This window comes from Ovis canadensis, chromosome 24, assembly GCF_042477335.2.
Source record: "Ovis canadensis isolate MfBH-ARS-UI-01 breed Bighorn chromosome 24, ARS-UI_OviCan_v2, whole genome shotgun sequence".
NCBI classification, from domain to species: Eukaryota; Metazoa; Chordata; class Mammalia; order Artiodactyla; family Bovidae; genus Ovis; species Ovis canadensis.
The window spans coordinates 51,941,518-51,959,921 of NC_091268.1; the positions used below are offsets into that span (position 1 = coordinate 51,941,518).

At 39.5% G+C, this 18,404-nt stretch overlaps 2 protein-coding genes across 3 annotated transcripts in view; one reads left to right on the forward strand and one right to left on the reverse strand.

Annotated features, from left to right (window-relative positions):
• Positions 1-18,404, reverse strand: part of LOC138429538 (cytochrome P450 3A24) — a 100,675-nt gene that overhangs the window by 15,216 nt on the left and 67,055 nt on the right. For both annotated transcript variants that reach the window (XM_069571181.1, XM_069571180.1), the window contains 4 exons: positions 17,410-17,509; positions 11,714-11,827; positions 11,377-11,465; positions 6,937-7,085 (listed from right to left, as the gene is read on the reverse strand). In XM_069571181.1, the coding sequence (XP_069427282.1) occupies positions 6,937-7,085; positions 11,377-11,465; positions 11,714-11,827; positions 17,410-17,509 (452 nt within the window). The remainder of the gene's footprint in view (positions 1-6,936; positions 7,086-11,376; positions 11,466-11,713; positions 11,828-17,409; positions 17,510-18,404) is intronic.
• LOC138429555 (small nuclear ribonucleoprotein Sm D1) lies at positions 5,427-5,969 on the forward strand. The gene has a single exon (XM_069571229.1). It carries the CDS (start codon positions 5,519-5,521, stop codon positions 5,876-5,878), a length of 360 nt encoding a protein of 119 aa, XP_069427330.1. The 5' UTR covers positions 5,427-5,518; the 3' UTR covers positions 5,879-5,969.

The window sequence follows — 18,404 nt, forward strand, 5'->3', positions numbered from 1 at the left end:
CTTTGCTCAGATCTCCAAGCCAATGCCTGAGCAAGGCCAAGTCCAGGGGCCATCACTATAGTAGTGAAATCAGTGGTCTTGTCGGCCTTTTGGAATGATCAAAAAAAAAAAAAAAAACAGGATTATATTCCTTAACTTCATAGTTTTTTATCTATTGGATTAGAATTTCTTTGGATAAATCACACTATAGTGTGCTACTCTAATTAACCAATTTGTGCAAAAAACCATTCAAGATAGAGATAAGACAGTACATATCTTTTAACCACAATGGAATTAAATTTAAAATCAATAACCAAAATTGGGAAACTCACAAATACATGGAAATTAAACAATACACTCCTAAATAAACAATGAGCTATATACTATATCAAATATACAACCAGGAATTACTTTGAAATAAATAAAAATGAAACTATTACTTACCAAGATGAATGGGATGTAGAAGAAACAGTGCTCATGGAAAAGTTTAAGGCTATAAATATCTACTGTTAAAAAGAACAAAGACCTCAAGGCATGAACCTAACTTTCCACCCTAACTCACTGAAAAAAGAAGAGCAAACTCAACCTAAATCTAGAAGAAGAAATTAATAAAGACAAGAGCAGAAAGTAATGAAATACAGAGAATAAAAACAACAGAGAAGATCAATAAAACCAAAAGCTAATTCTTTGAAAAGAACTTTTAAGCTAGTGAAGTGAAACTCTTTTTGACACCATGAACTACAGTTCATGGAATTCTCCAGGCCAGAATATTAGAGTGTGTATCTTTCCCTTCTCCAGGGGATCTTCCCAACCCAGGGATCGATCCCAGGTCTCCTGCACTGCAGGTGTATTATTTACCACTTGAGCCACAAGGGTAACCCAAGAATACAGGATTGGGTAGCCTATCTCTTCTCCAGCAGATCTTCCCAATCCAGGAATTGAACCGGGGTCTCCTGCATTGTAGGTGGATTCTTTACCAACTGAGCTATCAGGGAAGCCCTTTTAAGCTAGATAGACGAAAGAGAGAGAGAACTCAAATATGTAGCATCCCAATGAAAGAGGAGAGATTACTGTTGACATTAAAAGAATACCAGGAACAAGGTTCACCAATAAATTAGATAACTTAGAGGAAGTAGACAAATTCCTTAAAAGACATGAAGTACAGAAGCTAACTCAAAAAGAAAGAGGCCATCTGAATTTTTCTATTAAAAATTATTAAACAGGAAGGTTGATTCCTCCAGCTTCATTCTTCTTTCTCAAGATTGCTTTGGCTATTCAGGGTCTTTTGTGTTTCCATACAAATTGTGAAATTATTTGTTTTAGTTCTGTGAAAAATATAATTGGTAGTTTGATAGGGATTGCATTGAATCTATAGATTGCTTTGGGTAGTATACTCATTTTCACTATATTAATTCTTTCAATCCAAGAACACGGCATATTTCTCCATCTATTTGAGTCATCTCTGATTTCTTCTCATCAGTGTTTTATAGTTTCCTGTATAGAGGTCTTTTGTTTCTTCAGGTAAATTTGTTCCTAACTATTTTGTTCTTTTTGGTGCAATGATGTGTGGGATTATTTCCTTAATTTCTCCTTCTGCTTTTTCATTGTTATTATATAGGAATGCAAGGGATTTCTGTGTATTAATTTTATATCCTGAAACATTACTATATTCATTGATTAGCTCTAGTAATTTTCTCATGGCATCTTTAGGGTTTTCTATGTAGAGGATGATGTTATCTGTAAACACTGTGAGTTTAACTTCTTCTTTTTCAGTCTGGATTCCTTTTATTTCTTTTTCATCTCTGATTGCTGTGGCTAGAACTTCCAAAACTATATTGAATAGTAGTGGTGAGAGTGGGAATCCTTGTCTTGTTCCTGATTTTAGAGGGAATGCTTTCAAAGCAATATTGAGAAAGAATGGAACTGGAGGAATCAATCTTCCTGGATTCAGACTATACTGAAAGAAAGTGAAAGTGTTAGCCGCTCAGTCCTGTCTGACTTTTTGTGACCCCATGGTCTATAGTCCTCCAGGCACCTCTGTCCATGGGATTCTCCAGGCAAGAATACTGGAATGGGTTGCCATTTCCTTCTCCAGGGGATCTTCCCAACACAGGAATTGAACCCAGGTCTCCTGCATTGTAGACTGATTCTTTACTGTCTAAGCCACCAGAGAAGAGTATACTACAAAGCTACAGTCATCAAGACAGAATGGTAATGGCACAAAGACAGAAATCAATATAGATCAATGGAACAAAATAGAAAGTCCAGAGGTAAATCCATGCACCAAAGACACCTTATCTATGACAAAGGAGGCAAAAATATACAATGGAGAAAAGACAGTCTCTTCAAAAAGTTGTGCTGGGAAAACTGGTCAACTATGTGTAAAAGAATGAAACTAGAATACCTTCTAACACCATACACAAAAATAAACTCAAAATAGATGAAAGGCCAAAAACTATAAATAGAGGAAAACAAAGGCAGAACACTCTCTGACATAAATCACAGCAAGATGCTCTAGGACCGACCTCCCAGAGTAATGGAAATAAAAACAAAAATAAACAAATGGGACTTAAACTTAAAAGCTTTCCCACAATGAAGGAAACTATAAGCAAGGTGAAAAGATAGCCCTCAGACTGGGAGAAAATAGTACCAAATGAAGCAACTGACAAAGAATTAATCTCCAAAATATACAAGCAACTCATGCAGTTGGATACCAGAAAAATGAACAGCCAATCAAAAACTGGGCAAAAGACCTAAACAGACACTTCTCCAAAGAAGATATAAAGATGACTAATAAATACATGAAAAGATGTTCAACTTCACTCATTATTCAGTTCAGTTCAGTCATTCAGTCATGTCCGACTCTTTGCAACCCCATGAATCGCAGCATGCCAGGCCTCCCTGTTCACTCAAAGTCATGTCCATCGAGTCGGTGATGCCATCCAGCCATCTCATCCTCGGTCGTCCCCTTCTCTGGCCCCCAATCCCTCCCAGCATCAAAGTCTTTTCCAGTGAGTCAACTCTTCGCATGAGGTGGCCAAAGTACTGGAGTTTCAGCTTTAGTATCATTACTTCCAAAGAACACCCAGGATTGATCTTTAGAATGGACTGGTTGGTTCTCCTTGCAGTCCAAGGGACTCTCAAGAGTCTTCTCCAACACTACAGTTCAAAGGCATCAATTCTTTGGTGCTCAGCTTTCTTCACAGTTCAACTCTCACATCCGTACATGACTACTGGAAAAACCATAGCCTTGACTAGACGGACCTTTGTTGGCAAAGTAATGTCTCTGCTTTTGAATATGCTATTTCACTCATTATTAGAGAAATGCAAATCAAAACCACAATGAGGTATCATCTCACATGAGTCAGAATGGCCATTATCAAAAAGTCTATAAACAATAAATGCTGGAGAGGGTTTGGAGAAAAGGAAACTCTCTTACACTGTTGGTGGGAATGCAAACCAGTCCAGCCACATGAAGAACAGTGTGGAGATTCCTTAAAAAAGCTGGGAATAGAACTGCCATATGACCCAGCAAGCCCACTGGTAGGCATACACCCCAAGAAAACCAGAACTGAAAGAGACACATGTACCCCAATGTTCATGGCAGCACTATTTACAATAGCTAGGACATGGAAGCAACCTAAATGTCCCTCAGCACATGAATAGATATGGAAATTGTGGTACATATACACAATGGAATATTACTCACTATAAAAATGAACACTTATGAGTCAGTTCTAATGAGGTGGATGAACCTGGAGCCTATTATACAGAGTGAAATAAATCAGAAAAAGGAAAAAAATACTGTATATTAATGCATATATATGGAATTTGGAAAGAAAGTACTAACAATCCTACATACACGGCAGCAAAAGAGACACAGATGTAAAGAACAGACTTTTGGACTCAGTGGGAGAAGGCAAGAGTGGGGTGATTTGAGAGAATAGCACTGAAACATGTACATTACCATATGTAAAACAGATGACCAGTGCAAGTTTGATACATGAAGCAGGGCACCAAAGCTGGTGCTCTGGGATAACCCAGGGGGATAGGGTGTGGAGAGAGGTGAGAAGGGGATTTCAGGATGGGGAGACCCATGTATACTTGTGACTGATTCATGTTGATGGATGACAAAAAACCTCATAATATTGTAAAGTAATTATCTTCCAATTAAAATAAATTAATATACTGGAAAAAATTACTAAACAGAAACTACTCAAAAAGAAAGAAACAATGTGAATAGACCTATAAGAAATACCGTTTGATTTGATAATCAAGAAACTATCCACAACTTGACAATGAAAAGCTCAGGTTCAGATGGTTTCAACACTACTCAAATAATTAAAGAATTAAGGCCAATTTTCCACTAATTCATCAAACAAATAGAATATGACAGAATACTCTGAAAGTCATTCTTCAGAATCAGTATTAACCTGGTGTGAGAAACAGAATAAGATGGCAGAGGAAAAAAAAAAAACTATAGACCAATCTATCTTATGACCATGGATACACAAATCCTCAACAAAATACTAGCAAACTGAATCTACTAACATATAAAAAAATGTATACATCATACATAAGTGTACTTTATCCCAGGAATGCAAGGTTGTATAATGTGCCATTTCAACAGAGTAATAAACAATGACCACACAATTTTCTAATAGATGCATAGAAGCATGTAACAAAAATCCAATACATGCTTGTGGTATTAAAAAAAAAAAAAAAAAAAAAACCTCTCAGCAAACAGCAACAAAGGGACTTTCATCAACCTGATAAAAGGAATCTATGAAAAACATTTAACAACTTACATAAACCCATAGTTAACACTAATACTTAATAATGAAAAACTGGATGATTTTCTCTAAGATTAAGACAAGGAAGCCTTTTCAACCACTTCTACGCAAAACTGGCAGATTCATGTTGATGTATGGCAAAACCAATACAATATTGTAAAGAAATTAAACATGATATTTTATACAGGGAATCCTAAGAAAACCACTAAAAACCTATTCAAAAAAATAAATAATTTCAGTAGGGTTTCAAGATACAAGATCAAGGCAAAAATCACTACAATATTGTAAATTAGCCTCCAACTAAAATAAAAAGAAAAAAAAGATACAAGATCAAAACACAAAATCAGTTGTATTTCTATATTACAATAAATAATATAAAGTGACATTAAGAAAATAACTCCAATACGATAACACCAAAAAAGAATAGAAAAAGTAGGAATAAAATAAAAGACGTAAAATTTACACTCTGAAAACCTAAAACCTTGTTGAACTAAATTAAGATGGAAGTAGATGAAAAACACGCCATCATCATGAATCAGAACATTTACATTGTCAAAATGGCACGTTGATGGATATAAGATATTCCCTATCAAAACTCTAGCTGGGCCGTGCGTCCCTGCGCTCGGCGCGTTCTCTACGTCGGATCCCCGAGAGTAAGTGTTTCCGGCCATTCATACGCCCAACCTCGGCTCTCGGTGGTCGGATTTCGTGTACTATCGGGCGGAAAGGGTGACGGCGCCTTTAGGATGAAGCTCGTGAGATTTTTGATGAAATTGAGTCACGAAACTGTAACCATTGAATTAAAGAATGGAACACAGGTCCATGGAACAATCACAGGTGTAGACGTCAGTATGAATACACATCTTAAAGCAGTGAAAATGACCCTGAAGAACAGAGAACCTGTACAGCTGGAAACACTGAGTATTCGAGGAAATAACATTCGGTATTTTATTCTGCCAGACAGCTTACCTCTGGATACACTGCTCGTGGATGTGGAACCAAAGGTGAAATCTAAGAAAAGGGAAGCTGTTGCAGGAAGAGGCCGAGGCCGAGGAAGAGGACGAGGCCGAGGCAGAGGCAGAGGAAGAGGGGGTCCTAGGCGATAATGTCTCCCAAGAAAGTAGTAAGGATTACGGTGGGGCAGGAAGACGGATACGTGACAGAGGAAGACTATGAGGCCAAGGCAGGGGAATGTGAAGTCCTAAGCGATAATGTTGCTGGAGCTTACAAGTTCCACAGGGGTGGATGTTGCAAGTTCTTTGTACAGGCTTTGTTTGTTTGTAGCAGTTTTTAATAAACGTAAATGTAACACACACACACACACACACACACACACACACACACAAAACTCTAGCTGACCTCTTTGAATAAACTAACTGAGCTTAAATTCATATGAAATTGGAAGGGGCTAAGAGAAGACAAAATATTACTGAAAAAAATAATAAAGTTATAAGACTCACATTTCCTGATTTTAAGACTTACCATAAAGCTACATTAATCAAGGCAATGTGGCACTGGCCTAAGGATGGACATATTTTCATGGAACAAAGTTTTGAATCCAGAAATAAACCCACTTGTCTATGGCCAACTGAACAATGAAAATGTTTCCAAGACCATTCAATGGAGACAAAACAGGCTTTTCAATAAGTGGTGCTAAGACAACTGGATACCTATAAGCAAATCACACCAGGACTATTGATTTAAGTAATAACTGAAATTTGTACCTTTTGGCCACCATCATCCAATTCTATCTCCCAAACTGTCTCTGGTAACCAAAAATCTGACATTATTTGTCTATGAGTTTGGATTTCTTCCTTTGATTCAATATATAGTATTTGTCTTTCTGTCTGACTTATCTCACTTAGCATGAGGTCCAGCCACATTGCTGCAAATGGAAGAATTTCCTTCCTTTTTATGGCTGAATAGTATTCTGTTGTGTTTGTGTATGTGTGTATACACACCACGTTTTTCCTATCCATTTATCCATCGATGGACACTTAGGTTATAAAAACCATTGAATTGCCTATTTTAAATTGGTGAATTATATCTCAATAAACCTATGAAAAAGGAAGGGAGGGAGGGAAGGAGGAAGGGAGGAAGAAAGAATGAGAGGGAAGGAGGGACAGAAGGAGGAATACAGAAAAAGATGCAGTAGGACACTCACCTACTGAGAGAAGAAATGGATCGAGGATATTAAATCTTAAGAGCTTCTTGGCATTCTCCACAAAGGGATCCTGTGGGTTGCCAAGGGAATCAATATTCACTCCAAATGATGTGCTAGTAATCACATCCATGCTGTAGGCCCCAAAGATGCTGAGTAGAGAAAGATAAACACAGTTAAAATTGGGACCAGCTGACTATCCATATCCAACAGAGTCAACAATAAAATCATATAAAATCAGATGCCCAGGCAAGACAGGTCAAGAGCCACACTCTCTGAGAACCACCTGCTGGATCACGGAAGACTGCCTGCTACTATCACTCACTCCTGAGGTGTGAATGATGCAACTGCCCCTGTGCTGGGGGGATGGGGACACTAAGGCAAGTTAGACGCCCCCACTGCCAAACTCAAGGAGCTCAGTCATAGAAGGATAGAACCCACAATCAGACAAAGGACAGTAGTGTGCTTTGACTATGGGCAATAAAAGGTGTATAAGGACTGTGTCTGAGCAGAGCAAAGGGAGTAAATTCACTCTTCCTGGGGAGTCAAGAAAGGGGACATTGATCTGGGTCTCAGCTTACCACAGAACCTGTGCTCAGAGCTGATTCCCTTTTAGAGCAAAACCAGAGTTGACATACAATATCACATTAATTACAGGTGTAGAAGAGCGATTTTAAATACTCCATTTAAAGTTATTATTAAATACTGAATACATTCCTTGTTATGTACAGCCTATCCCTGTGGCACAATTATGTTATACATTGTCGTTTGTGCCTTTTAATCCTCTGTCCTATCGTGCACTCCCCTTCCTACTTCCCACCGATAACCACCACTTTGTTTTCTACACTGTGAGTCTGTTTCTGTTTTGTTATATTGATATTTATTCATTTTAGTTTTAGATTCCATGTATAAATGATAACATGCCACATTTGTCATTCTCTAACTTATTTCACTAAGCATGATGCCCTCTAGGTCCATGCATGTTGTTGGAAATGGAACAGTTTCATTCTTTTATATGGCTCAGTAATATTTCTTGTGTGTGTGTGTGTGTGTGTGTGTGTGTACACACGTGTGACACATCTTTCAACATCCATCTACTGACAGATACTTACATTCTTCCATATCTTGGCTGCTGTAAGTAAAGCTGATAAAAGAAACGGGGTGCATGCACCTTTTCAAATTAGTGTATTCATACACCCTGGATGTATACACAGGGTGGAATTCCTGAACCATATCACAGTCCTCAGGCTGCAAGGCAGGAGATTTGGTTCGACCCCTGGGTCAGGAAGATCCCCTGCAGAAGGGAATGGCTACCCAATCCAGTATTCTTGCCTGGGAAATCCCAAGGACAGAGGAGCCTGGTGGGCTACAGTCTGTGGGGTCACAGAGAGTGGGACATGATGGAACACAGACAATAGTTCTCTTTAAGCTTTTGGAGAAACCTCCATATGGTTTCCCACAGTGGCTGCACCAATTTACAGTCCACCAGCTTGTACCAGAGTTTCCTTTCCTCCACATCCTCACCCAAACTTACAAGTGTTGGCTGATTTTGTGATTTTGATATGCATTTCTCTGATGATTTGCAATGTTGAACATCTTTTCAACTGTATATCTTCCCTTGAAATAATGTCTATTAAGATCTTCTGCTGATTTTTTATTGGGTTGTTATTTAGATTTTGAGTTGTATGAGACATTTATATATTTTCCCACCACTTCATGGGAAATAGACGGGGAAACAGTGGAAACAGTGTCAGACTTTATTTTTTTGGGCTCCAAAATCACTGCAGATGGTGATTGCAGCCATGAAATTAAAAGACGCTTACTCCTTAGAAGAAAAGTTATGACCAACCTAGATAGCATATTCAAAAGCAGGGACATTACTTTGCCAACTAAGGTCCGTTTAGTCAAGGCTATGGTTTTTCCTGTGGTCATGTATGGATGTGAGAGTTGGACTGTGAAGAAGGCTGAGCGCCGAAGAATTGATGCTTTTGAACTGTGGTGTTGGAGAAGACTCTTGAGAGTCCCTTGGACTGCAAGGAGATCCAACCAGTCCATTCTGAAGGAGATCAGCCCTGGGATTTCTTTGGAGGGAATGATGCTGAAGCTGAAACTCCAGTACTTTGGCCACCTCATGCAAAGAGTTGACTCATTGGAAAAGACTCTGATGCTGTCATGTTTGGGAACGCATGTAAGAATTAAAGATTTTAAAATTAAAAAAAAAAAAGACTCTGATGCTGGGAGGGATTCGGGGCAGGAGGAGAAGGGGACGACCGAGGATGAGATGGCTGGATGGCATCACGGACTCGATGGACATGAGTTTGAGTGAACTCCGGGAGATGGTGATGGACAGGGAGGCCTGGCGTGCTGTGATTCATGGGGTCGCAAAGAGTCGGACACGACTGAGCGACTGAACTGAACTGAACTGAACCGAACTGAACTTCTTATCATCATATCATTTGCAAATTATTCTCCCATCCATTAACTAGGTGGTCTTTTCATCTCATCAATATTTTACTTCACTGTGCAAAAGATTTTTAAGTTCAATTAGGCAAAAATTAAAAATTAGGTCATTTGCTTATTTTTACTCTTGTTTTCTTTGCCTTAAGAGTTAAATCCCAAAACATACTGTTATGATTTATGGCAAAGACCATTCTGCCTATTGTTTCTTCTATGTTTTAATGGTTTCCATTTAGATCTTTAATCCATTTTGAGTTTGTTTTTCTATAGGGTATAGGAAAATGTTCTAATTTCATTCTTTTACATGTAGCTATCCAGTTTTCCAAGCATACTTATTGAGGAGACTGTCTTTTCTCCACTGTATATTCCTGCCTCCTTTATCATAGATTAATTGACTCCAAGTATAAGGGTTTATTTTGGAGCTCTCAAATTTATTAAATTGATATGTGTCTGTTTTGTACCAGTAGTCTCTAGAATCAGGAACAACACAAGGATGCCCATGCTTGCCCCTTCTACTCAATATAGAATTGGAAGTCCTAGTCATAGTAATCATACAAGAAAAAGAAGTAAAAGGCATCCAAATTGGAAGGGTACATGTAAAACTATCATTGTTTGCAGATGAAATAATACTTTATATAGGCAATCCTGAAGTTCCAATAAAAAACTAGAATAAATGAATTCAGTAAAGTGGCAGGTAGATGATTAATATGCAGAAATCTGGTGCTTTTCTATACAGTAATAAAGAACTATAAGAAAGAGAAAATAATAAAACAATCCTGTTTAAGATCACATTAAAAGAATAAAACACCTAAGAATAAACTTAATCAGGGAAGTGAAAGACCTATACTATGAAAACGATAAAATGATGAAGGAAATCCAAATGGAAAGATGCTACATGTACATGGATAGGAACAATTAATGTTTTCAAAATGTCCATACAACCCAAAGCAATCTATAGATCTAGCACAATCCCTATCAAAATACTTGTGGTACTTTTCACAGAACTAGAACAAATAATCCTCAAGTTTATATGGAACCATCAGTTCAGTTCAGTTCAGTTCAGTCGCTCAGTCATGTCCAACTCTTTGCAACCCCATGAATTGCAGCATGCCAGGCCTCTCTGTCCATCACCAACTCCCGGAGTTCACTCAAACTCATGTCCATCGAGTCAGTGATGCCATCCAGCCATCTCATTCTCGGTCGTCCCCTTCTCCTCCTGCTCCCCAATCCCTCCCAGCATCAGGGTGTTTTCCAGTGAGTCAACTCTTCACATGAGGTGGCCAAAGTACTGGAGTTTCAGCTTCAGCATCAGTCCTCCCAATGAACTCCCAGGACTGATCTCCTTTAGGAGTGACTGGTTGGACCTCCTTGCAGTCCAAGGGACTCTCAAGAGTTTTCTCCAACACCACTGTTTAAAAGCATCAATTCTTCGGCACTCAGCTTTCTTCACAGTCCAACTCTCACATCCGTACATGACCACTGGAAAAACCATAGCCTTGACTAGATGGACCTCTGTTGGCAAAGTAATGTCTCTGCTTTTTAATATGCTGTCTGGGTTGGTCATAACTTTCCTGCCAAGGAGTAAGTATCTTTTAATGTTATGGCTGCAATCACCATCTGCAGTGATTTTGTGGCCCAAAAAAATACTATAAAAGACCATAAATAGCCAAAGCAATCTTGAAAAAACAACAGAGATGGAGGCATCATGCTCCCTGACTTAAGACCAAACTGTGTATTTTTGTTTCCCAGAATATCCAAGGTGACAGTTAAGTAGATAAATTAACCCTGGCTCACATACACAGAAGATACATTCTGATATTTTCATGAACCACCACTCATTCTCGGGTGGCCAGTCAGAGTTGTAAACCATAATACTGACTCCTGTTTGGTCACTAGAGTAACTCAGCAGGAGGAATTTGGCTCCAAGGCAGGAAACACAAGGGTCTCCATGGAGCTCAGAGGACCAGCAGCTTCACCCCTACTTACTCTTTCATGTTGACGGACTTGCCTTTCTCTGCTTCCTTCCTCAGGTTCCTCACCAACACATCTCCATACTTCCCAATGATAGGGAACATCTAGACACAAAACACAACAGCACTGGAAGTTAAATGTGGAGACTCAAGTTTTAGAAGAACCTGGTTTTCAGGGGCATGCAGCCATAAGTGACATTTTATTATGAATCTGACGATGTCTCTTTTAGGATGTGAAGATAAGAACCATTTTAGGAAACTCAAATTTGGCATACCACTCTTGGACAGGGATATGAATTTATTTTCTACCTTATTCTTTAAGTTGCTCATGGAAAACCCTCTTCTTTTCTTACCTCTTTGAGCTTCCCACTGGTGAAGGTTGGAGACAGCAATGTCCGTATTCTCTTCCATTGTTCATCCTCAGCCACAGAAACAGCATTTTTCATAATTCCCATTGGACCAAAAACCTAGAATTGAAAGCAAAACATGTTTTGCCCTACCTAAGTGTTGGAAGTCTCAACAGTTGTGGAAAATGTGTTAATAATTTGGGAACAATGTATTCAACAAATCTTTAGTGACTGTCTATGTAGTACCAGGCCCTATGCTAGATGCACAATAAACATTTATCCTGAATGTCCTGCGAATGTGGAAGAGACATTCAGCCACTTGATGTGGCTTCCAGCCTTCATATTCCAACCTCCTTTTAAACACAAATGACCCATGTAGTACGGAAAGGGTTCTTCCAGGGGGATAGAAGGGAATATGATCTAGTTCATCTTCCTGGGCTATGCAGCGAAGGGATTGGTGACAGTCAGCCAGATAGCCTTGGCAGACTGCATTTTGCCTCAGGTTACTTTGGTCTTTACATATATTTACAGCCTGACCAATTGGAAAAAGGAATGTGTAGACATGGTGGGGGCTTTTTAAGTAGTACTAACTATGCAAAAGATTATGAATCTACCTGATATTCTGAAAAAAAAATTATGCAATGATATGGTAAACACTTCCCCCTACATTTTCCCCCGGAATAGAAGGGGAAAGAAGACAACTCTACTTCTCAGCTTGGGACAGGCGTATGAAGCAAACCTGTTTGAAAATCTCCTCAATCTTTCAAATTTATATTTTGTTTTAAAATAGATTGCTCCAACACTCATTCATGATAAAATTCACAAAATAGGAAGACAAAAAAAATTTCCTCAACTTGATAAAGAGCATCTACAAAAAGACCTACAGCTAATATCACTTTAATGATGAAATATTAAAGTGACATCTTCAAGATAGGAGGCTCATCACCAGAGTGGAGACTCCAGCCTTTGTTGTCTGACAATTAGATAGCCCACAGTAAATGAAAATAGGTCTAAGAAGTGTCAGCAATACAACAGAGCACACTTGAAAATAACTCAAAAAAAGAGGAGAATAGATACATTTTTGTTTGCATCATCCCTTCCTCTAGGCCTGCACTGCTCAGCATCAAGAGGCATTTCCCCAACCTGAGACATTTTCCCTTGCTGGAAAAAGAAAAAATGACTAAAAGAGACACGATCAGTTACCTGTTTCTCCAGCCTTTCAGAACATTGCACAAATGACCTGCTTTGCTTTCACCCTTCCCAGAGACAAGCAGAGCCGAGACATCTAGAGACAACTAGGAACAAAGAAGAAGGGCAGGGACTACCAGTGTCAACCACGAAGCAGGAGTGACTATGGTTCTCTGTACCCTGCTCTGCAGAAAAACCCAGAAACTTTGCTATGACGAAACCAAGTGCCAGCATAGTCACTGGAAAACCTCTGAAAATTTTCGTGCTGATCACTCCCTAGGGTTCTACATTCAGTTCAGTTCAGTCACTCAGTCGTGTCCGACTCTTTGCAACCCCATGAATCGCAGCATGCCAGGCCTCCCTGTCCATCACCAACTCCCGGAGTTCACTCAGACTCATGTTCATCGAGTCGGTGATGCCATCCAGCCATCTCATCCTCTGTTGTCCCCTTCTCCTCCTGCCCCGAATCCCTCCCAGCATCAGAGTCTTTTCCAATGAGTCAACTCTTTGCATGAGGTGGCCAAAGTACTGGAGCTTCCAGCTTTAGCATCATTCCTACCAAAGAAATCCCAGGGCTGATCTCCTTCAGAATGGACTGGTTGGATCTCCTTGCAGTCCAAGGGACTCTCGAGAGTCTTCTCAAACACCACAGTTCAAAAAGCATCCATTCTTTGGCGCTCAGCCTTCTTCACTGTCCAACTCTCACATCCATACATGACTACTGGAAAAACCACAGCCTTGACTAGACGGACCTTAGTTGGCAAAGTATGTCTCTGCTCTTCAATATGCTACCTAGGTTGGTCATAACTTTTCTTCCAAGGAGTAAGTGTCTTTTAATTTCATGGCTGCAGTCACCATCCGCAGTGATTTTGGAGCCCCCAAAAATGAGGTCTGACACTGTTTCCACTGTTTCCCCATCTATTTCCCATGAAGTGATGGGACCGGATGCCATGATCTTCATTTTCTGAATGTTGAGCTTTAAGCCAACTTTCTCATTCTCCTCTTTCACTTTCATCAAGAGGCTTTTTAGTTCCCCTTCACTTTCTGCCATAAGGGTGGTGTCATCTGCATATCTGAGGTTATTGATATTTCTCCTGGCACTCTTGATTCCAATTTGTGTTTCTTCCTGTCCAGCGTTTTTCATGATGTACTCTGCATATAAGTTAAATAAGCATGGTGACAATATACAGCCTTGACGTACTCCTTTTCCTATTTGGAACCAATCTGTTGTTCCATGTCCAGTTCTAACTGTTGCTTCCTGACTTGCATACAGATTTCTCAAGAGGCAGGTTAGGTGGTCTGGTATTCCCATCTCTTGAAGAAAATTCCACAGTTTATTGTGATCCACACAGTCAAAGGCTTTGGCATAGTCAATAAAGCAGAAATAGATGTTTTTCTGGAACTCTCTTGCTTTTTCCATGATCCAGCGGCTGTTGGCAATTTGATCTCTGGTTCCTCTGCCTTCTCTAAAACCAGCTTGAACATAATAAGTTCATGGTTCACATATTGCTGAAGCCTGGCTTGGAGAATTTTGAGCATTACTTTACTAGCATGTGAGATGAGTGCAATTGTGCAGTAGTTTGAGCATTCTTTGGCATTGCCTTTCTTTGGGACTGGAATGAAAACTGACCTTTTCCAGTCCTGTGGCCACTGCTGAGTTTTCCAAATTTTCTGGCATATTGAGTGCAGCACTTTCACAGCATCGTCTTTCAGGATTTGAAATAGCTCAACTGGAATTCCATCATCTCCACTAGCTTTGTTCGTAGTGATGCTTTCTAAGGCCCACTTGACTTCACATTCCAGGATGTCTGGCTCTAGATGAGTGATCACACCATCGTGATTATGTGGGTCGTGAAGATCTTTTTTGTACAGTTCTTCTGTGTATTCTTGCCACCTCTTCTTAATATCTTCTGCTTCTGTTAGGTACAGACCATTTCTGTCTTTTATTGAGCCCATCTTTGCATGAAATGTTCCCTTGGTATCTCTAATTTTCTTGAAGAGATCTCTAGTCTTTCCCATTCTGTTCTTTTCCTCTATTTCTTTGCACTGATGGCTTAGGAAGGCTTTCTTATCTCTTCTTGCTATTCTTTGGAACTCTGCATTCAGATGCTTATATCTTTCCTTTTCTCCTTTGCTTTTTGCTTCTCTTCTTTTCACAGCTATTTGTAAGCCCTCCCCAGACTGCCATTTTGCTTTTTTGCATTTCTTTTCCATGGGGATGGTCTTGATCCCTGTCTCCTGTACAATGTCATGAACCTTATTCCATAGTTCATCAGGCACTCTGTCTATCAGATCTAGGCCCTTAAATCTATTTCTCACTTCCACTCTATAATCATAAGGGATTTGATTTAGGTCATACCTGAATGGTCTAGCGGTTTTCCCTCCTTTCTTCAATTTAAGTCTGAATTTGGTAATAAGGAGTTCATAATCTGAGCCACAGTCAGCTCCTGGTCTTGTTTTTGTTGACTGTATAGAGCTTCTGCATCTTTGGCTGCAAAGAATATAATCAATTTGATTTTGGTGTTGACCATCTGGTGATGTCCATGTGTAGAGTCTTCTCTTGCGTTGTTGGAAGACAGTGTTTGCTATGACCAGTGCATTCTCTTGGCAAAACTCTATTAGTCTTTGCCCTGCTTCATTCCGCATTCCAAGGCCAAATTTGCCTGTTACTCCAGGTGTTTCCTGACTTCCTACTTTTGCATTCCAGTCCCCTATAATGAAAAGGACATCTTTTTTGGGTGTTAGTTCTAAAAGGTCTTGTAGGTCTTCATAGAACCATTCAACTTCAGCTTCTTCAGCATTACTGGTTGAGGCATAGACTTGGATTACCGTGATATTGAATGGTTTGCTTTGGAGATGAACAGAGATCATTCTGTCATTTTTGAGATTGCATCCAAGTACTGCAATGGAGTAGACACCAGTGCAATTCCTGTGTCAGGAAGATCCCCTGGAAAAGGAAAGGTCTACCCACTCCAGGATTCTTGGGCTTCCCTTGTGGCTCACCTGGTAAAGAATCCGCCTGCAATGTGGGAGACCTGGGTTTGACCCATGGGTTGGGAAGATACCCTGGAGAAGGGAAAGGCTACCCACTCCAGTATTCTGGCCTGGAGAATTCTATGGACTGCATAGTCCATGGAGTCGCAGAGAGTCGGACACGACCGAGCAACTTTCACTTTCTATTTACCAGCGCCCGGCTGCCATCCCTGTGGACACCCTCCCCTCCCTACTCGGTCTCTGACTTGGAGCCACTGCCCTCCTTCTCTGGCCCCACCCTGATGTGTGAGGCTGCCCACCTTCTCTGGCCCACCTGCAGGTTTAGGACTGGACTGTCCAGGAAGAGATGGCAGGCAAAGGAAGGAGAGGGGAAGGAAGGGGCAAAAAAGAGAAAAGAAGAGCCATGGCAAGCTTCTGATACCAACTGAAACTGACCAGTGTGTGTAGCCTTTCTCCCCAGTCAACTGAACAATCAGCCACCTTTTATTCCATGTTCATGGTTTTAAGGGAGTTTCATGAATCCTACCCTACTGCCTCCAACCTCACTAGAGCTGCCCAGCTAGTGCCACCACTGATGCTATAAGACCCCGGATTGACACCAGCAGTCAATCTTTCTGGGTGCACATGTGCAAAACATTATCACAGGGCCCCACAGATGGGCAGATGCCTAAAGCCAGTCCTTACTACTGTCATTCGACTGCACTGACACACCTGTCCACAGCTAACCTCTGCAGCCACACACTTGCACACTGCCAGGCTCAAGCCTGAGCACAGCAATGAAGACCTACCACAGCTAAAATAAATAAATAAATATTAAATAAATAAATTATTTTAAATGGATAGCCTTTCCATAAATGGTGCTAGGGCAATTCAGAAATTTAGAAGCCAAATTAAAAAAAAAAAAAACTTAACCTCACACGTTACAAAGAAACTAACACAAAATGGGTTATAGACTTAAATGTAAAACATAAAATGATTTCATGTTTAGGGGCAAAATAGGAGAAAATCTTCAAGGCCTAGGGCTAGGTCAAGATATTTTGGATTTGACAACAAAGGCAAAATCCACAAAATGGAAAATTGATAAATCACTCATCAAAATTTAAAGAGCAGTGTTTGCTATGCTGAAGACCCTGATAAGAGGAAAAATCAAGCTACATGCTACAACTATATAAGAATAGTAAGAAGGAGACTGTAGGGTGGAATAGTTCTGTACATTGATTGTAGTGGTAGCTACATAAATCTACATCTAGGACACATTTCACAGAACAAAACATACACAATGAGTGAGCATGAAACTGAAGAAATCACAATATGCTCTGTGGATAGTATGAATGTCAGTTTTCTGCTTTTAAATTGTAGTCTAGCTAATCAATGTATTGCCATTGGAGGAATCAGGACGAAAGGTACATGACATCCAGCTTCTCTGTATTTTTCTCTTTTAACAACATCCTGTGAATTTATAATATATTTCAAAATGCATATCTAATAAACAAAATTAAATTTAAAAAATGGATGCCTACCCTCCGGTTTGTGAAGACAGAATAACATTCTTTCACTAGTACTGTTTTGATCACATCTGGATCTGTGATAACCAACAGAGGCTGTTTACCTTCAAAAACCCTGTGTAGGGAAAACAGAGCTGATTAAATTTAATAAACCATTTCCTGCAGCTGGAGCCATACCTGAAAGTCCAGATGTTTATCTTAACATTATATAATCCATCCTTCTAAAGTTATCATTAAAAATACCACGAAAACACTGCTAATTATAGGTGGTTAAGTATATGGGTATTTCCTGTATCATTTTCCATAATTTTTATAGGTTTAATTATTTCATTATCAAGAAGGAAGTTAGGTTAGTAAATAATTGAAGGAAGTAAATTATCTGAAAATTAAAATATAATTAAGCGGAGTCCATCTATTCAGTCATTTTTGAAGATATACCCAAAGCATGAAAATACATATAATATTAGATGAAAACTGTAGATACATCTATCATAAATATATAACAATATATCTGCAAGTGGAAGAAGGTTTGGAATGCTCCACAAGTGACAGTGGGATATGAAAGATTTTTTTGTCCTATTTTCTAAAATTTGCTTACTAGTTAATATTTTTTAAGCAAATATTTTAAATAATGAGATATCCTTGGTAGCATCAAGTTGAGGATAATTTGAACAAAAGGAAAAAGAGAATGAAAAAGATCGGAGAAGTATGTATAAGTCATCTTTTAAATATTTTCTTTTCATTACATGGGTCCCATGGGCCTTGGGCTCCATGTCAGTAACATCCATCACCAGCAGGGCCCACGTTTGACCCACCTATCACACAAAACTGACTCCTCAGATGTGACATGTCACTGTTTGACCTCATCTCCTGACTGTCAGGATGTCCATTCATGGGAATCAGCCACTGGAATGAGGTTTACTCTGAGTTATTTACAGTCTTCTGACATTTTGGTTTCACTATCAATCACTTGCAATGGCTAGAACAAATTGGAAGATTTTCCACATGTT

Excerpts from the sequence above, each read along its gene's own strand:
- LOC138429555 (XM_069571229.1), top strand. The coding sequence starts at position 5,519 with ATGAAGCTCGTGAGATTTTTGATGAAATTGAGTCACGAAACTGTAACC.